The 15,020-nt window shown below is 36.5% G+C and overlaps 1 protein-coding gene across 3 annotated transcripts in view; it reads left to right on the forward strand.

The window, feature by feature from the left end:
- The window catches only part of LRRC49 (leucine rich repeat containing 49), a 127,995-nt gene that overhangs the window by 73,298 nt on the left and 39,677 nt on the right, over positions 1–15,020 (forward strand). For all 3 annotated transcript variants that reach the window (XM_060169836.1, XM_060169845.1, XM_060169855.1), the window contains one exon: positions 13,642–13,725. In XM_060169836.1, the coding sequence (XP_060025819.1) occupies positions 13,642–13,725 (84 nt within the window). The remainder of the gene's footprint in view (positions 1–13,641; positions 13,726–15,020) is intronic.

Raw genomic sequence — 15,020 nt, forward strand, 5'->3', positions numbered from 1 at the left:
AGATATGTATGTGTTCATACACACACACACACACACACACACACACACACACGCACACACGGCACGATGATATCAAAGAGCAAAGCCCACCTATGTCTACTGGAGAAACAGGAAATGTTCCAAAGGAGAAAATACTTGACTTGAGACTTGAAGAGGGGCAAAGAAGAAGGAGGATGTATCAGTGGAAAGTTCCAGGGAGAGAGAAGGCGTGCAAAATGCAGACGGGTGTGAGAATATGGCAACTGATAGCAGTTCAGCATGGCTGAGCACTGACTGTACATGGGGGAGAAGAGCAAGAGGAAAAGGATGTATGACCAGCAAGGGCTGGGTCATGAAGGGCATTTTATGCCATAGGAAAGAGTTTAGATTTTTGTGTTGAACATAGGAAATCCTTGAAGAGTTTTAAGATACTTAAATTGGATTAGTCTATTGAAAAGTTTATCTGAGTAGCAGCCCAGAGGATGAATTGTGGAGGACAGGTTGGGTGATAAAGTGAGAAGCAAGGAGGTTAGTCAGGGTAAGAGCTTCTGGGGGTCTGATCCAGAGGAATGACAAGAGATAATATGATATCAAAAGATAATGTGACTTCCTGGCCTCAATTCCTATTTAGCTTTTGTTATCTCTGTTAAGAAGAATGGCTTTTAGTCAGTAAAGAGAAGAAATAAATATTAATAAAGTGAAAGTAAAACCTAGGATAGGTGAATAAAAAGTTTGAGTCCAGACCCATTTAGATCAGGGGCTGGCAAACTTTATCTGTAAAGGGCCTGTTAGTAAATATTTTAGGGTTTGGGGGCTATAGAGTCTGTGTTGAAAACTATTCAACTCTCTCATTGTGATGTGAAAGCAGGCATGGCCAATACATAAATGAGTGAGCATGGATCTGTTCCAATAAAACTTTATTTACAAAAAAAAAGGTGGCATACTGGATTTGGCCTGTGGGGTAGAATTTGCCAATCTTCGATCTAGAGCAGTGGATAAGTGTAGTAAATAAATTGCTGGGCCTTTGAAAGTTATATCTGGGAAGCAGTATAGGATAGCAGAGTAGCTGAAAGATAAGATGAACTCATCTGTCTTTTTATCATGGAAAGAAAAAATATTGTGACAGTAAACTTAAATGTAGATTATGAAAGAAATCTAAATTGGATTATTAGAAGATGGGCTGTGAGTACTTAAGGAATTGATCAGCAGGAGGCAGCATTAGTTCACAGAAAACAATTTGTGCCCTACAAAATTAGGTTACTATTTTAGATATTACAAACAGACCCTCTCAGAAGAGTGCTATAGAGAGACAGTGTTTTGTTATTTAAGCAAAACATTGGACAGAGTCTTTTATGATAGCGTGTTGAGTAAGTTGTATGACAACATGGTTAAGTGGATTTGTGATTCAGGTATACCTATGGAACAGAAAGTAATGGATTAACGCCAGCCTGCAGAGAAATCTGTACTGGCATGCTATGAGGCTTTTTCCTCAAGCTTATTCTCTTCAACATTTTTGAATGTTGACTAGTTGAGAACATTTATATTATTCTGATAAAAATATGTAAATGACAAACTGGAAAAGTTAGAGATCCTGATGTACTGGTTGATCAAATCAGAATCCAAAAGTAGCTCAATAATCTAAAACAAGGTTTGGCAAACTACAGTCTGTGGGCCAAATCCATCCCACAGCCTGCTTTTTTCTTTTTACAGCTCTCAAGCTATGAACGGTTTTTATATTTGTGAAGCATTGTGAAAAAAGAAAAAGAATATGCAATAGGGATTTTATGTGGATCACAAAGCTTAAAATATTTACCATCTGGCCCTTTACAGGAAAAGTTTGCCGACTTCTAGTCTATAAATATAAGCAGAATTTAGCAAGATAAAAAATAGAGAAATAGAAAATTCTGGACTTTACTTCACAACAACAAACATAACATTCTCAGCCAAATGCAGTGTTTTGGGAAATGAGACTTAGCATATTTGAAAAAGACTTGCATTGGAATTGATAAGTTCAAATTGAGTTAATTATGAGATATGATTGTTAGAAGTTAATATGGTTTTAAACAATATTCATTTATAGAAATAGAGGATTCAGAAAAATGGACAGTAGTCCCCTTTTTTTCTTTAATGGTCAAATTACACCTGAACTATTAGTTTTAGAAGGGTGATCACAAGCTGGAAGTATTTCCAGAGAACCTGGCACAATTCGTCGACAAAGGAGAAGATATTACAGTAGTCTTCAAATATTTTTACAACTGTCCAGAAAAGGAGAGAATAGACACATTTGGAGGGGCTAGAAGAAGGACCATTGTATAGAAAATTCCGCCTCCCAGAATTTTTTATTTCCAAGGCAGTATTTTGTGAATGCAGGTGCTATTCTCACAGAAATGGACACAGTGTCTAAAGTTTTCACCTCAAACTCACATTTAGTTGGCTTCATATGAACTTGTTTACAATTTGCCTCCAAAAAATGCAGTAGCCTATCTGAGATAGAGGTGAGTTTCCTGTCGTGGTAGCCATTACTAAGGCTCACGTATGCCTTCTGGTTCTCCTCCTCTTTTTAACAGATGGAAAGATGATATTTCCCATTCCCTTGGAGTAAACGTGGTCATGCAGCTTGCTTTGGCCAATGAAATGTGAGCAGAAGTAATGTACATAATTTTCAGACAGAAGCATTTAAAAGCTAAAGTGAGATTTTCCATGCTTTTCTCCCATGCAGTGGTCATTGTGGAATCATACATTGAGTCGAACATGCCATCAGGTCATAGTACCCAGGAATACTTAGCCACTACATGGAGAACAGTTGCAGTGTTCTTTGCATGATCAAGAAATAAAATTTTCTTATTGTAAGCTAGTGTGAGTTTTAAAGTTGTTATGACAGTATAACCTAGCCTGTTCTGGCTCCCCTCCCCACCAAAGTATACTATAGCTATTATCCATGGGCCAGTAGAAGTCAGGTGACATGGCTTCTAATCTTCATTCTGACATTAACTATGACCTGGGAAATCAGTTTTCTCTGTAAAAAAAAAAAAAAAAGATTGAATGAAAAATATGGGCCATTCTCTTCTAGACAAAACTGTAATTTTAGATCTGTTTTAATATTTAGAGTAGTCAAGGAAAACAATATTTTGTATAACTATCTATTCTAAAGTATATGGTTAAAACCTCACATTGCCATTGTTTTTAAAATTCCACATAATAAATTGCTGCCTATATTAGGACTGCTATTATATATTTGCAGCAAAATGTCTTCTCATATAATATATGCATTGTTTTTGAGCCTCAATAAGCTGCTAACAATATATTCTAAGTTATTAAACACCTATTAAATCACTGCACTTCCTAATTAATTAGAAATCATTTCAGTATTGGGTCTTCACAACAAACTGAAGTAAGGAAAAAAGTGTATGTATATTTTTAGTCCCAGATAGATCCGTTTCTTTTGTTACGTAGAGGATATGGCTTTTGTGCCAGAAGTTGGACTATTATCATGAAGATGCCAGAATTTTACAATTTTTTTCCTTCTTACCAGCAGACTTATAGCTTATCTTTACAATTAGAGGTTTATTTTTGTTTCTACGTTTAGCTACTCTATAATTATTTGGGCTGAAATATAGTCATCAGATATATAAGTTTTTAAAAACACTCAATATTTGAATTGATTTGGCATATATCCAGTTTTCCTAGGTTTAGCTTTCCTTTTAAAGTCGTACTGCCTTTAATAGAAGCTCAAATTCTTTTTGAAAATCTGATGAAATCATCTCTTAAGTATGTGTAGTACGTGATCCATACAGTTTCTAGTACTGTTTAAAACTGCTCTTTGAGTAACCAATCTGTTTCTAGTTCACATTCAATACATGAGTCAACAATTGAACATCAATATATTTTGTTCTTTTAAAAAGTTTTTTTCTGAAACAGGTTATACTTAATAGGTAACTAAATCAGCATTGACTGAGCAAAAGAGTTTAATATGCTTATTAATCCAGCTGTTTTATAAAGCTAGTAATCAAGGTTCTGAATTTCATTTTTAGTTTATTTTTCCTCATTACCTCTATTCAGCCTTTAAATATTAAGAATAACTATTTCCCAAATTGTAAAATATATTTTATTTATTTAAAATCTTTATTGCAGTATAATTACTTTACAATGGTGTGTTAGTTTCCGCTTTATAATAAAGTGAATCAGCTATACATATACATATATCCCCATATCTCCTCCCTCCCACCGTCCCTATCCCACCCCTCTAGGTGGTCACAAAGCACCGAGCTGATCTCCCTGTGCTATGTGGCTGCTTCCCACTAGCTATCTGTTTTACATTTGGTAGTATTTATAAGTCTATGCCACTCTCTCACTTTGTCCCAGCATACCCCTCCCCCTCCCCATTTCCTCAAGTCCATTCTCTACATCTGCATGTTTATTCCTGTCCTGCCCCTAGGTTCTTTAGAACCTTTTTTTTTTTTTTTTTTTTTTTTACATTCCATATATATGTGTTAGCATACGATACTGGTTTTTCTCTTTCTGACTTACTTCACTCTGTATGACAGACTCTAGGTCCATCCACCTCACTACAAATAACTCAATTTCGTTTCATTTTATGGCTGAGTAATATTCCATTGTATATATGTGCCACATCTTCTTTATCCATTCAACTGTCAAAGGACACTTAGGTTGCTTCCATATCCTGGCTGTTGTAACTAGAGCTGCAATGAACATTGTAGTACATGACTCTTTTTGAATTATGGTTTTCTCAGGGTATATGCCCAGTAGTGGGATTGCTGGCTCGTATGGTAGTTCTATTTTCAGTTTTTTAAGGAACTTCCATACTGTTCTCCATAGTGGCTGTATCAATTTACATTCCCACCAAGAGTGAAAGAGGGTTCCCTTTTCTTCGCACCCTCTCCAGCATTTATTGTTTGTAGATTTTTTGACGATGGCCATTCTGACTGGTGTGAAGTGATACCTCATGGTAGTTTTGATTTGTATTTCTTTAATGATTAGTGATGTTGAGCACCCTTTCATATGTTTGTTGGAAATCTGTATGTCTTCTTTGGAGAAATGTCTATTTAGGTCTTCTGCCCATTTTTGGATTGGGTTGTTTGTTCTTTTTGATATTGAGCTGCTTGTAAATTTTGGAGATTAGTCCTTTGTCAGTTGCTTCATTTGCAAATATTTTCTCCCATTCTGAGGGTTGTTTTTTCGTCTTGCTTATGGTTTCCTTTGCTGTGCAAAAGCTTTTAACTTTCATTAGGCCTCATTTGTCTATTTTTGCTTTTATTTCCATTTCTCTAGGAGGTGGGTCAAAAAGGATCTTACTGAGATTTATGTCATAGAGTGTTCTGCCTATGTTTTCCTCTAAGAGTTTTATAGTTTCTGGCCTTACATTTAGGTCTTTAATCCATTTTGAGCTTATATTTGTGTATGGTGTTAGGGAGTGATCTAATCTCATACTTTTGCATGTACCTGTCCAGTTTTCCCAGCACCACTTACTGAAGAGGCTGTCTTTTCTCCATTATATATTCTTGCCTCCTTTATCAAAGATAAGGTGACCATATGTGCGTGGGTTTATCTCTGGGCTTTCTATCCTGTTCCATTGATCTATATTTCTGTTTTTGTGCCAGTACCATACTGTCTTGATTACTGTAGCTTTGTAGTATAGTCTGAAGTCAGGGAGCCTGATTCCTTCAGCTCCGTTTTTCTTTCTCAAGAATGCTTTGGCTATTTGGGTCTTTTGTGTTTCCATACAAATTGTGCACTTTCTTCTTCTAGTTCTGTGAGAAATGCCACTGGTAGTTTGATAGGGATGGCATTGAATCTGTAGATTGCTTTGGGTAGTAGAGTCATTTTCACAGTGTTGATTCTTCCAATCCAAGAACATGGTATATCTCTCCATCTATTTGTATCATCTTTAATTTCTTTCATCAGTGTCTTATAGTTTTCTGCATAATAGGTCTCTTGTCTCCCTAGGTAGAGGTTTATTCCTAGGTATTTTTTTCTTTTTGTTGCAATGGTAAATGGGAGTGTTTTCTTAATTTCACTTTCAGATTTTTCATCATTAGTGTATAGGAAAGCAAGAGATTTCTGTGCATTACTTTTGTATCCTGCTACTTTACCAGATTCATTGACTAGCTCTAGTAGTTTTCTGGTAGCATCTTTAGGATTCTCTATGTATACTGTCATGTCATCTGCTAACAGTGACATCTTTACTTCTTCTTTTCCGATTTGGATTCCTTTTATTTATTTTTCTTCTCTGATTGCTGTGGCTAAAACTTCCAAAACTGTGTTGAATAATAGTGCTGAGACTGGACAGCCTTGTTTGTTCCTGATCTTAGTGGAAATGGTTTCAGTTTTTCACCATTGAGGACAATGTTGGCTGTGGGTTTGTCCCACGTGGCCTTTATTATGTTGAGGTAAGTTCCCTCTATGCCTACTTTCTTCAGAGTTTCTATCATAAATGGGTGTTGAATTTTGTCGAAAGCTTTCTCTGCATCTAATGAGATCATCATACAGTTTTTCTCCTTCAATTTGTTAATATGGTGTGTCACATTGATTGATATGCATATTTTGAAGAATCCTTGCATTCCTGGGATAAACCCCACTTGATCATGGTATATGATCCTTTTAATGTGCTGTTGGATTCTCTTTGATAGTATTTTGTTGAGGATTTTGCATCTATGTTCATCAGTGATATTGGCCTGTAGTTTTCTTTCTTTGTGACATCTTTATCTGGTTTTGGTATCAAGGTGATGGTGGCCTCGTAGAATGAATTTGGGAGTGTTTCTCCCTCTGCTATAATTTGGAAGAGTTTGAGAAGCATAGGTGTTAGCTCTTCTCTAAATGTTTGATAGAATTCACCTGTGAAGCCATCTGGCCCTGGGCTTTTGTTTGTTGGAAGATTACTAATCACAGTCTCAATTTCAGTGCTTGTGATTGGTCTGTTCCTATTTTCTATTTCTTCCTGGTTCAGTCTCAGAAGTTTGTGCTTCTCTGAGAATTTGTCCATTTCTTCCAGGTTGTCCACTTTATTAGCATATAGTTGCTTGTAGTAAGAGCTCATGATCCTTTGTATTTCTGCAGTGTCTGTTGTTACTTCTCCTTTTTATTTCTAATTCTATTGATTTGAGTCTTCTCCCTTTTTTTCCTGTTGAGTCTGGCTAATGCTTTATCAATTTTGTTTCTCTTCTCAAAGAACAAGCTTTTAGTTTTATTGATCTTTAATATTGTTTCCTTCATTTCTTTTTCATTTATTTCTGATCTGATCTTTATGATTTCCTTCCTTCTGCTAACTTTGGGGTTATTTTGTTCTCCTTTGTCTAATTGCTTTAGGTGTAAGATTAGGTTGTTTATTTGAGATGTTTCTTGTGTCCTGAGGTAGGATTATATTGCTATAAACTTCCCTCTTAGAACTGCTTTTGCTGCATCCCATAGGTTTTGGGTCGTCATGTTTTCATTGTCATTTGTTTCCAGATATTTTTTGATTTCCTCTTTGATTTCTTCAGTAGTCTCTTGGTTATTTGGTAGCATATTGTTTAGCCTCCATGTTTTTGTACTTTTTACAGATTTTTCCTGTAATTGATACCTAGTTGCATAGTGTTGTGGTCAGAATAGATACTTGATACGATTTCAATTTTCTTAAATTTACCGAGGATTGATTTGTGACCCAAGATATGATCTATCCTGGAGAATGTTCCATGAGCACTTGAGAAGAAAGTGTATTCTGTTGTTTTTGGATGGAATGTCCTATAAATATCGATTCAGTACATCTTGTTTAATGTGTCATTTAAAGCTTGTGTTTCCTTATTTATTTTCATTTTGGATGATCTGTCCATTGGTGAAAGTGGAGTGTTAAAGTCCCCTGCTATGATTGTGTTACTGTCGACTTCCCCTTTTATGGCTGTCGGCATTTGCCTTACATATTGAGGTGCTCCTATGTTGAATGCATAAACATTTAAAATTGTTATATCTTCTTCTTGGATTGATCCCTTGATCATTATGTAGTGTTCTTCATTGTCTCTTGTAATAGTCTTTATTTTAAAGTCTATTTTGTCTGATACGAGATTTGCTACTTCAGCTATCTTTTGATTTCCACTTGCATGGAATATCTTTTTCCATCCCCTCACTTTCAGTCTGTATGTGTCGCTAGGTCTGAAGTGGGTCGCTTGTAGACAGCATATATACGGGTCTTGTTTCTGTATCCATTCAGCCAGTCTATGTCTTGGTGGGAGCATTTAATCCATTTACATTTAAGGTAATTATCGATATGTGTGTTCCTATTCCCATTTTCTTAATTGTTTTGGGTTTGTTCTTGTAGGTCTTTTCCTTCTCTTGTGTTTCCTGCCTAGAGAAGTTCCTTTAGCATTTGTTGTAAAGCTGCTTTAGTGGTGCTGAATTCTCTTAGCTTTGCTTGTCTGTAAAGCTTTTAATTTTTTGCCGAATCTAAATGAGATTCTTGCTGGGTAGAGTCATCTTGGTTGTAGGTTTTTCCCTTTCATCAAATATGTCCTGCCAGTCCCTTCTGGCTTGCAGAGTTTCTACTGAAAGATCAGCTGTTAACCTCATGGGGATCCCCTTGTATGTTATTTGTTGTTTTTCCCTTTCTGCTTTTAATATTTTTTCTTTGTATTTAATTTTTCATAGTTTGATTAATATGTGTCTTGGCGTGTTTCTCCCTGGATTTATCCTGTATGGGACTCTCTGCGCTGCCTGGACTTGATTGACTATTTCCTTTCCCATATTAGGGAAGTTTTTGACTCTAATCTCTTCAAATATTTTCTCAGTCCCTTTCTTTTTCTCCTCTTCTTCTGGGACCTCTATAATTCATATGTTGGTGTGTTTAATGTTGTCCCAGAGGTCTCTGAGAGTCTCCTCAATTCTTTTCATCCTTTTATCTTTATTCTGCTCTGCGATAATTTTTTCCAGTATTTTATCTTCCAGGTCACTTATCTGTTCTTCTGCCTCAGTTTTTCTGCTATTGATTCCTTGTAGAGAATTTTTAGTTTCATTTATTGTGCTGTTCATCATTGTTTGTTTGCTTTAGTTCTTATAGGTCCTTGTTAAACGTTTCTTGTATTTTCTCCATTCTATTTCCAAGATTTTGGATATCTTTACTATTATTACTCTGAATTCTTTTTCAGGTAGACTCCCTATTTCCTCTTCATTTGTTTGGTCTGTTGGGTTTTTACCTTGCTCCTTCATCTGCTGTGTGTTTCTCTGTCTTCTCCTCTTGCTTAACTTACTGTGTTTGGGGTCTCCTTTTTGCAGGCTGCATGTTCATAGTTCCCGTTGTTTTTGGTGTCTACCCCCAGTGGCTAAGGTTGGTTCAGCGGTTTGTGTAGGCTTCCTGGTGGAGGAGACTAGTGCCTGTGTTCTGGTGGTTGAGGCTGGATTTTGTCTTTCTGGTGAGCAGGACTACGTCCGGTGCTGTGTTTTGGGGTGTCTGTGACTTTATTTTGATTTTAGGCAGCCTCTGTGTTAATGGGTGGGGTTGTGTTCCTGTCTTGCCAGTTATTTGGTACAGGGTGTCCAGCACTGTAACTTGCTGGTCGTTGAGTGGAGCTGGGTCTTAGCGTTGAGATGGAGATCTCTGGGAGAGCATTCTCCATTTGATATTTTGTGGAGTCAGGAGGTCTGTGGTGGACCAATGACCTGAACTCGGCTCTCCCACCTCAGAGGCACAGGCCTGACACCCGGCTGGAGCACCAAAACCCTGTCAGCCACACAGCTCAGAAAAGAAGGGAGAAAACAAGAAAGAAAGAAAGAAAAAATAACAAAGTTATTAAAATAAAAAATTATTATTAAAAATAAAAGAAAAATTAAAAATAATGGAAAAGAGCAAAAAAAAGGAAAGAAAGAAGAGAGCAACCAAACCAAAAAACAAATCCACCAGTGATAACAAGCACTAAAAAGTATACTAATAAAAAAAGAAGGAAAAAAATAAAAACGGACAGATAGAATACTAGGAGAAATGGTAAAAGGAGAGCTATACAGACAAAATCACACAAAGAAGCATACACATACACACTCATAAAAAGAGAAAAAGCAAAAAATATATATATATGTATATGTATATTAAAAAGAGAGGAAGAGAGCAACCAAATCAATAAACAAATATACCAATGATTATAAACTCTATATACTAAACTAAGAAAAACATAAAACCAAAAACAAATTAGATACAGAAGGCAAACCCCAAGTCTACAGTTGCTCCCAACGTCCACCCCCTCAATTATAGGATGATTTGTTGTCTATTCAGGTATTCCACAGATTCAGGGTACATCAAGTTGATTGTGGAGATTTAATCTGCTGCTCCTGAGGCTGTTGGGAGAAATTTCCCTTTCTCTTCTTTGTTTTCACAGCTCCTGGGGTTCAGCTTTGGTTTTGACCCTGCCTCTGTGTGTAGGTTGCCTGAGGGCATCTGTTTTTCTCTCAGACAGGACGGGGTTAAAGTAGCAGCTGATGAGGGGCTCTGGCTCACTCAGACCAGGGGGTGGTTGGGGAACGGGATGCAGGGCGAGCCTGTGGTGGTGGAGGCTGGCGTGATGTTGCAACAGCCTGAGGCACGCCATGTGTTCTCCCGAGGAGGCTGTCCCTGGATCACAGGACCCTGGCATTGGCGGGCTGCACCGGCTCCTGGGAGGGGAGGTGTGGAGAGTGACCTGTGCTTGCACACAGGCTTCTTGGTGGCTGCAGCAGCAGCCTTAGCATTTCATGCCCGTCTCTGGGGTCCACGCTGATAGCCGTGCCTTGCTCCCATCTCTGGAGCTCGTTTAGGCACTGTTCTGAATCCCCTCTCCTAGCGCACCCCGAAACAATGCTCTCTTGACTCTTGGGCAATTCCAGACATTTTCCCAGAGTCCCTCCTGGCTAGCTGTGGCACACTAGCCCCCTTCAGGCTGTGTTCACGCAGGCAACCCCGTCCTCTCCCTGAGATCTGACCTCTGAAGCCGTAGCCTCAGCTCCCAGCCCCCACACGCCCCTGCGGGTGAGCGGACAAGCCTCTGAGGCTGGTGAGTGCTGGTCGGCCCCCATCCTCTGTGCGGGAATCTCTCTGCTTTGCCCTCTGTACCCCTGTTGCTGCGCTGTCCTCCATGGCTCCAAAGCTTCCTCCCGGCCACCCCAGGTCTCCACCAGTGAAGGGGCTTTCCAGTGTCTGGAAACTTTTCCTCCTTCACAGCCACCTCCCAGAGGTGCAGGTCCTGTCCCTATTCTTTTGTCTCTGTTTTTTCTTTTTTCTTTTGCCCTACCCAGGTACTTGGGGAGTTTCTTGCCTTTTGGGAAGTCTGAGGTCTTCTGCCAGCATTCAGTAGGTGTTCGGTAGGAGTTGTTCCACATGTAGTTGTATTTCTGATGTATTTGTGGGGAGGAAGGTGATCTCCATGTCTTACTCCTCCACCATCTTGAAGGTCTCCGTCCGTAAAATATACTTTAAATTCATCAAAAATCACATAAATTTTCATTCCCTTTAAAACAACTAAATCATATGGCAGATTACTTCTAAATTTTGACCTCACTTTTTTCATCTCTCTAAAATCAGTAAGACACATTTAAATATATCCTTATTATAAAAATACAAACTGCATTTCTCACAAATGATTTCTGGCCCTGATCCTGGCTTTGTCACTAGCTGTGTGACCTTGTATAATTTACTAAACTTCTCAGAGTATTCATTTCCTCATTTCTAAAATTAGAGTTTTACAGGAGATGCATTCTACTTTCCTTTTTAACTCCATGATAGTTTCTCTTTGTGCATTTTTTATTTACTTCTTTAGTCTAGGTCTTTCTTTGTTTTCAGAAGCATTTGTAATGGCTCACACCCTAGAATACCTATTTGTGATCTCTTTGACCTTCCTTAATTCTAATATAATGTATATACTGATCAGGATAGGCTAGATTATATTACAGTAACAACTTCTCTAACCTCAGTGGATTAAATCCACAAAGTTTATTTCATGCTCATACTGTCAGTCTGCCCATAGTATGTGATCTGGGAACTTTACTCTGTGTTGTCCTCATTCCAGGACCAAGGCCTTCAAAGCACCCAACCTCTGGAGCTTTGCAAATTCTACAGTAGAGGTGAGAGAGAGAATAGCTATGTCATCATTGTCTGAAATGTTCCACCCAGAAGTAAACACATGTCACTTTTGTTCATATGACATTGGCCAAAGCAAGTCACATGACCTCACCTAACTTCAAAAGGGCATGAAGTGCTATCTCACAATGTGGCCAGGATGTGGGGAGACACAGGAATATTTGGCAAACAACTCTTATGACTATCCATTATATTTTAAATCAAATGTTAACTTCTGGTAGAAGTGTCAATTAGTACTACATTTATGGAGGGAAATTTGCAAACATATCAAAAGGCCTAGAAATATGTCTACCACTTGATTTAGTAGTTTCAGTTTTAGGAAATTATTGAACAGATGTATAGAGATGTACATTCAATAATTCATTCCTTGAATATATGTTTATTGAATATCTACTATGTAATGGGGAGCTGACCTGGTCCATACCTTCATGGAGCTATTTGCAGGAAAGGGGAGAGATAGTACCAGAAATAATTTAAATGAAACAGGTTAAGTGCTATGATTGGCAAGTATAGGCTAGTATGAAAGCATACAGGAAAATTTCTTCTGACCTGTTTTCCAGTTGGCTGATTCTCTCTTCAGCTGTATAAAATCTGCTCTTCAAACCACCTTCATTAAATTTTTCATATCAGTTTTTGTAATTTTTTATTTCTTAAAAAGTTCTGCTTCAAATGTACTGAATTACTTTTTAAATTTTCTATCACTGAAGATATTTTCAGGTTTGTCTTTTATGAAGAAATTGTTTTCTCAAATTGTGACATCATTTTGAATGCCTGCAAATCTTTTGGTAATAAAAATTAAAACTTACATGGTTATAATTTACTTTATTAAAATTTGCCAATATTCAGGGGGAAAAAAAACATGATCCAGATTGTGTATACAGATTGCAACATTTAAAACTTTGCTCATAGTATTGTAAGGTGATACAGAAATGATAATATTTGAGTTAGGGTGTTAGGATTATGACTGATTTTAAAAAATTTTTCTAAACTGTATAATGTTATTACAGTAATATTATTTCATAGTTTTTAGAATGGAAGAAATTAGACTGGCCAAATCAACTTAAAAACAAAGTAAAAGTAATGATATTAATGGAGAATAATTTATTAATATCAACGGAGAGTTTTTAAAAGCTTTCACAGCTGTTTTGTCATTAAGAAAAACCTCTGATTTGCAACCATAAATTAAATAAAGATTGTTAAGAGTATAATTTTTATCCTTTTTATCTTCATGATAGCAAGTTTGTTAAGTCTCTCCATGTGGAACTACAGTACAAAGAAAAATTATAGAAGCCTGCTTCCCCTTTCTTTTTTCTCTTCTCATTCTTTTTTCTTTCTTGTATTAGTTAGGTTTATCTCACATCAAGAGTGTGGAGCAGAGTTAAGAATGTACAGGTTTCTTTTAGAATTAAGACGGAAGAAGAAAATAAAGAGGAACATACTAACTTTTTCTTTGAGGGCATATTTTCTATTAGCAAGTAGTATGCCTCTCACAAAGAAAATCAGACTTGGAAAACTGAAGATATTTAGCATAAAAAAGGTTAAATACTTAATAATACTTTTTTACATTTTTCTTTTAGGAAGAAGAAAGGCGTATGGCATCTGTTGTAGCCAAAAAAGAGGAAGAGAAGAAGCGAGAAAGTCATAAGCAATCTTTGCTTAAGGTATTTTCTGTGATGTCTACATTCATATATGTGCACATGCACTCACACACAGTGAAGCTAGCTAGCTAATCAGCTAGAAAAGTAGTTTCCAAACTGTAAATTTTTCATTCCTATCAGTAGAGTGTTTTTAATAAACAAACACCCTTAAAACTTTTATAAGTCACTACCTATAAACAAACTTTTACTTCTGAAATACAAAATAATGTACATTATAAAACACATGCAAAAGATAGAAATTGTAAAAGAGATTAAAAATAAATATAACAGAAGTTATAATTTTTTCCACACCAGTATATCACCATGTGTATCCTCATGGCATGTGCATTTCATTTTGGAAACCGCTGTAGTAGACTGTCATCTTTAATGATATATTTTAATGAGCTCTACTACATGTTTTTTTTTTAAATGATGGCTTTTTGCATTAAAAAAATTTCTCCATTAGCTTCTCTGATATAGAGGTGGTAAAGGTTTTGAGGAGTATAGGAATTAAAGGTTTTTTAAACTGGTTTTAAATTATTTAACATATCAGATGTTAAATTTCCTTAAAATGTTTTCTTTAAAAATATTTTATATCAACATAACAAAGTACAATAAATAAAGACAGCTTAAAGTTTATAGTTCTTATTATGATTCTACTATGTTCTGAAACTAAGGATATCACCCTGATTACCATTACTCATTCTTGTCTTGTGTAGGAGCTTTTCTTTTTAAAATTAAAATGGCATTCAGAATTTTTAAAAATGACTAATAGGGATACAAAGTTGTATCTTAGGGAACTTACTGGGGTGATGGAAATGTTATGAGTTAGCAGTCAAAACTGATCAAAGAGTACACTTGAACGTGTGTATTTTACTCTATGAAAACTACTCCAAAATTAACAAACAAAACAAAACAAAACAAACTTGGTCCCAAGCCCTCTCAGCTCCAGGCTGCTACTTCAAAAGTAATTAGAACTGTTACTCAGTATGCTAAAATTTTCTCACCTGCTGTTATTGGTGATTTAACTCTAAGGCTTCCAGTGTAAGTAGAACCTAGTATAGGCAACAAATTGCACTTGACTCCATCTTTGAACTGAACATTTTTTATTATATACCCAATTCAGCTGCTTGTAACCATCAGTATTTTTGGAAATATGCCATTAAATTTTTAGCTAACATGTTTTTTAGATGTTTGGAAAATATTTATGAAAACTTCAAAAAATACCTAATACTTCTCTTGAAGTCGCTAAATAGGGCTCTTTAATTATGAGAGTTATTTAATTTTAAAAATTTTTAGTAAGAGGAAAAGTGTAGGAA

This window comes from Lagenorhynchus albirostris, chromosome 1 (assembly GCF_949774975.1).
Source record: "Lagenorhynchus albirostris chromosome 1, mLagAlb1.1, whole genome shotgun sequence".
In the NCBI taxonomy this organism is placed as follows: Eukaryota; Metazoa; Chordata; class Mammalia; order Artiodactyla; family Delphinidae; genus Lagenorhynchus; species Lagenorhynchus albirostris.